Source organism: Aaosphaeria arxii, assembly GCF_010015735.1.
Source record: "Aaosphaeria arxii CBS 175.79 unplaced genomic scaffold BU24scaffold_2, whole genome shotgun sequence".
Lineage (NCBI taxonomy): Eukaryota > Fungi > Ascomycota > Dothideomycetes > Pleosporales > Aaosphaeria > Aaosphaeria arxii.
In genome coordinates this window covers 5,089,989-5,095,187 of record NW_022983475.1, presented here as the reverse complement: position 1 = coordinate 5,095,187, position 5,199 = coordinate 5,089,989, and the positions used below count along the sequence as shown (strand labels likewise).

General features: G+C 47.3%; 1 protein-coding gene across 1 annotated transcript; it reads right to left on the bottom strand.

The window, feature by feature from the left end:
* Window positions 1-1,498: 1,498 nt before the first annotated feature.
* Window positions 1,499-3,161, bottom strand: BU24DRAFT_448616 (uncharacterized protein). Its single transcript, XM_033530901.1, has 4 exons — window positions 2,897-3,161; window positions 2,749-2,844; window positions 2,564-2,698; window positions 1,499-2,515 (listed from the first exon to the last, which is right to left on the bottom strand). The coding sequence occupies exons 1-4, from the start codon at window positions 3,147-3,149 to the stop codon at window positions 1,761-1,763; spliced, it is 1,239 nt and encodes a 412-aa protein (XP_033388661.1). The 5' UTR covers window positions 3,150-3,161; the 3' UTR covers window positions 1,499-1,760.
* Between the last annotated feature and the right edge of the window lie 2,038 nt (window positions 3,162-5,199).

The window sequence follows — 5,199 nt, the reverse complement described above, 5'->3', positions numbered from 1 at the left end:
ACCGCATCAATCCCCTCGACCGCATCAATCCCCTCGACCGCATCAATCCCCTCGACCGCATCAATCCCCTCGACCCCACTACCAATTCGCGCGCTAGAGCTGCGGGATGCGGCGGAGACTACGATTCAGAACTGGAGGCCACCCTCCTATCAGCTTCACGAGACAGAGCCCAGACCCCAACTGCAAGATGCAAAAGGACAGTTAAGCAACTCTTCTTCAATCGTAGCCTTGCCAGCATCCGTTCCCTCTCAATCAACTAGACATCAACAGCGCAGAGACTATCTTGTGCATCCGACAATAACAACACGCCGTAAAAGGAAGTTTCCTTGGGCTATTTGGACAATAGAAGAATCGCGAATGTTGAAAGACCTTAAAGCGCAGAAACTAAGTTACAAAGCTATTGAAAAGAGTTTTCCAGCTCGTTCGAAGCGGGCGCTTATGGAGCGTTGGAAGATTAGAGCTACATGGCTGCCAGAACTAGGCAATTCCTGGTCATAAACTTTTCATTATATTTCGTCAGCTTTTCTTGTACAAAGGCATATGATGGTATTATGGTCAGGTGGCTCGTCAAGTAACATACTAGTTAAGGAAACATATTTGCCTATACAAACAAGCCAAGTCTGTTGCTCCGTGGCCTACCACATTCGCCTTAGATGGATTCAAATACCCTGTCCCTCAGGTACGTTTAGAGTTTTGCTTCTAGTGTTCCGAGGCTAATCAACCTAGAGCCTACAAAATGCCAGCTAGGCGAGTCGACAAATTATTTGGCTAGATTCCGGGTAGAAGTAACTTGACTCGAGGAGGAAGCGGCCGAACTTGAGGAAGTGACCGAACTTGAGGAAGCAACCGAAATCCCTCTCTACTTCTATCTATATCTATCTCTGCCCAATTGCCCTATCCTTACATACGTGATCTCCGAATAGCCTTATCTACGCCACAATACTCATAGTTTGGAGTCGAGGCATCATCCACCTCAGAAGCCTAGGTGGTGGTGGATGATGCCATGGTGTAGAGTCAATGCACTCGATATCAACAGAAGAGGAGGAGGAGGCGTTAGTGGTGCTGTCGGATCCGGGTTCAAACGAGATCGACGTGTAACTCAAGGTCATCCTTGAGAACACTATCCACGTGTTTACGTTGCTCAGAAGAGTTGGCGACGCCGCCGCTATGGTGGTGATTGTTGGAAAGTCGACACGGGTCAGGGTAGGAGCGTGGATTCGGTGACGTTATCGTGAGTTTTCCTGATCGGGTTAGAGTTCTTCCACTGCTTCCTCCGGATGGTGGAATTCCTGAAGGCTTCCATTAAGTCGGTTGAGACGGCTCTTTTCCCTTGTCGATGGATTTCTGGTAGGGCGGATGGTCTACTTGGGCGACAAGACAACGATCTTTGGAAGGTACAACTGCCAAGGGATTTTGTCACGGACGAATGCAATGAGGTATCATTCAATATGTGCAGAAAGCAATTAGTTTAGGGTTTGTAGATCCTGAAAAAAAAAGTCCGTATCTTGCTCTTAGAAGTATCCTCGTGCAAGCCCTGCATCGCCATAATTGAGCGTCCCTCGCCGTTTATCCCGAGTATAGCAATGTCTCATCGTCCGGTTCTGCTATCAATCTTTTCGTGAACCGCGCCTTATGTCGTGTCTGCCACCAGTGTAAGTTCCATAGCTGCTGCGATCTCACTTCATCGTCCTCACTGTGGAGTTCAGTTGATCATAATCCGGAAACCGATGTCATTAGAGATATCCTCTGGTCGGAACAGATCAACTACTTTCGCTTTTATATCCTAGTACGACGTGAAAATCCGACACCTTTGTCATTTGCAGGACCTTGAAATTTTTCTCTCGGGTGATACTCGCCGGCTGGAGAGGCATCGTCATCTTACTACAAGGAATGACAAAGTACACAACTGGCGCATCCAGTGGCACTGAAAGTTGTCCGGAAGCAATAACCTCGCAAGTTGGCGTGGCGCTGGATCCATCCTCGGGAATATTGGGCTTCTTTGCGCCTCGCGATCTTCCTCTTAGAATATTCGCCCTTGACGAGTGAAAATGAGCCTCCTCGTCTCTAGATGGATGCCGTGGACAGGATGATGATGTACTTGGCGGTTCGGGTGTAAACATCAAGTTTCCGTCCCTGATATCAGTCTGAGGCCACAACTCAGCTTCTGGGTTGTGTGCTGGGGATGGCTTGTTCAGAGTTGGCTGTCCGGCTTGTGAGTGGATATGCGAGGTTAACTGACTACCCTCTCTGTCAGCCAATCGCGCATTCCGCCCGTCGTTGGAACTGCCATCCGTAGGTGAGCTTAAATGATTTGGTGTCTGTCGGGCGTCCGTAGCTGGTGAGGCATGGGTCTTTCGTCTCTTTGACACTGGTGGAGTATGTGCCGGCTCTGCGTCTGATGTAAGGTCTACTAGCTCAGTTGGCGGGATCTCATTATCACGAGTGATTGTTGTGTGCTTCCGTTTCAGTGTTGATCCACTGACGTTGCTGCATTCTTGATCCTTTGTTGATATGCCTTCGAGCATGTCAGGGGAGACATCCAAATGCAGGTAGAGCAACTTACTTTGTGATACACTGAGAGGATCTTGATGTGACATCACAGCCTCCCCAGCAGTACAACTAATCGCTTGTTCGTTGTTGTCAGGCTCTATAGAGTCTGTAACAACGCCTTCGTTTAGATTACAGATTTCTGGTTTTGCTGCAAGCCATGTTAGGACATAGTGAATTGCCTTCCCTTCAAGCACTTACTTGAGTCAATTTTCTCTATCGAATTCGCTCCATAGTCACGAAAGCGTTGCGATTGTTGGTGCACCACGGCGTCAGTATCAATATTACCAGCGGCATCTGCACTTTATTAGTAAAGTACCCAAATTTATCATTGGAGATAAGGTCATACCTGGCGCGGTGGTGCTGATATCATCTGGACTGCTGCGAATTGATTCGAGGTCAAAAGGGTAGGGCACACGTTCCGAACAATTGTTGATATGACCCCAGCCCTTATCATCAGCAGGATCATCTAGAGGATCACGGTCGTCAAGGTTGTCGTGAATGATCGCAGGCGGTTTACCTTTCCTACTCTTCGCCTTCTGTCCAGGTTTTGGCGTTCGAGGACTATGAGCAACAAGTTTGGTGGAGAGCGATTGATTCATGTTTGGGTGGTGTAATCTTCCGTTGAGGCCTCAAATGTTGACAGACAGGTTGTCGTTTTATGCACTGGCCCTCTAGTAGGGGCCGGAGGAAATCTGCCTTGTGGGAATCAAAGAATGGGTGCCTACCACCGATCCAAGAAAGCTGCCTTGTGGCCATGAATAAAGGGATGTCAGTGATCGATTGCCACCGCAGGCCTCAATTTCCGGACCTGGAACCATGCAAGTATGCCTGGTTCTCGCTCTTTCTGAAATATTACTCGCTGATCAAAAACACCCGTGCCGCGGTAGTATCTTGAGGTTACAGCTGGCTGTATGTCTTACTAGAGGAAGGGTCTTGTGACAAAGATTAGGCCACGTCAATGGGCGTAGAAGGCCGCGTCACTCCTGCCTAAGATAGAACAGGGGTTGCAGTTGAATTCGGGTGTGCCTCGCGGGAGGCAGATCAAAGATTAAGGTGAGGGGGGAAAGCTGACCGTAGGTACCCAAACGCAGGACTCTGCTCTCACAGAGCGAAGCTATAGGTTGTAGCATTAAACAGGCCGAAGCAGAAGCATAGCATAGGTATGTCGAAAGGAAATGCATTACCTAGTTGCTAAGCGTAACAGGAGTTAGGGGATGAAAAGAGAGAGCTGAGAGAGAGGTAGAGCTGAATTCCCGGACTAGGATTAGTGCTAGGAAGCAGAGATTCCCTAGAAGGAGAAGGGTACGGTACTAGGCGAACAATAATGAGAGGAAAACTAGAAAGAATAGCTGTAGCATAGCTAGGAATCAGTATTGGTGTTTTTAAAAAGATTTACTCCATGACACTGCCCAGTTATTGGTAAAGCGAGCAAACCTAAGCGGCTGAAGTCCAACCATGACAAGAAGAGCTGATTGATATCGAAGGAAAGGGCTGCAATTGGGCTAAGGAAGGGGCAGCGGAAGTTATCTTTAGTCAACGAACCGTGATAATGGAATATCATGATGGCAACGCACAGCCTAAATCAAAGCAGCTAAAGCACACATCTATCTCCTAATGCAACCTGTTTGCATTTATTACCTATGGGGAAACTGGATAGGCAATTCAGCCCTCCTGCGTTGTACTGGTTGCAGACAAAGTACATAGCGCTTAACGTTGCTTATCCATGAGGGCAAAATGTCGAATGTATAGGCTGGTTGAGTGATTGCAGAAGTCCACAGGAGTAAAAGGCACAAGGGTGTTTCTTCTTTGTAGATTTGTAAAGCCGTATAATTACTGCATGTACTGTAAGGGTTGACGTTGATGTTACGAGACATATTGGTACCCTTAGCCTACTTACGGCAAGAGCAACTGCTTCTTGCGTCAGGAAAGTATTACCGAGACACAGCTTAAGCTTGAGGTCTGGGCATGTTCGCTTAGGCAATAATCTGGGATGGCTCCCTGAGGTAGCAGGATTACTCAGGAATCAGCACAGACTTAGGAAAAGGAAAAGGCTTAACTAGAGGGAGAGTCTAGTAGTAATATAAGAGATAAGATAGAATATGAATTGATCTTGAGTAATTTGATGCTACTTGGTACTTACTCCTTATACTGCGTGCCTCTCGTGTACTTGCCTTACGCGCGACAGATATATATATGCCTCTACTTAATCGACTCTGCCATACTGAGTAATTGAGTCGATTGTTCTACTAGTTGATAACTCTGAACCGAATGCCGAAGATATGATCAAACTATTGAGAACCAGTGATTGTAAACAAAGGAAAAACAAAGGAAATCCCCCTCTCACTACTCCACATATTCCTCTTCCACCTGCGACTTGGACTCCTCAAGGAGCAACCTCTCAAGGATCCTCGTAGAGACTGTTGTCAGTATCCTCTTCCTCAGATTCCTCTGATACCATAGAAGAACTCTCTGAGTCTGCTGGTTCAGAGTATTCCTCTATCTCTCGTTCAGCCTCAATTGTGTCAGCCGAAATGCCTTCCTCTTCTTCTTCCCTATCCTTTGCCAGTTCCTCTGGAGTCTTGTCTTCTGCAGTGACGAATGCTCGAAAAGCATCACTAACAGAGATACCACCATGATCGTCAGTGCCTC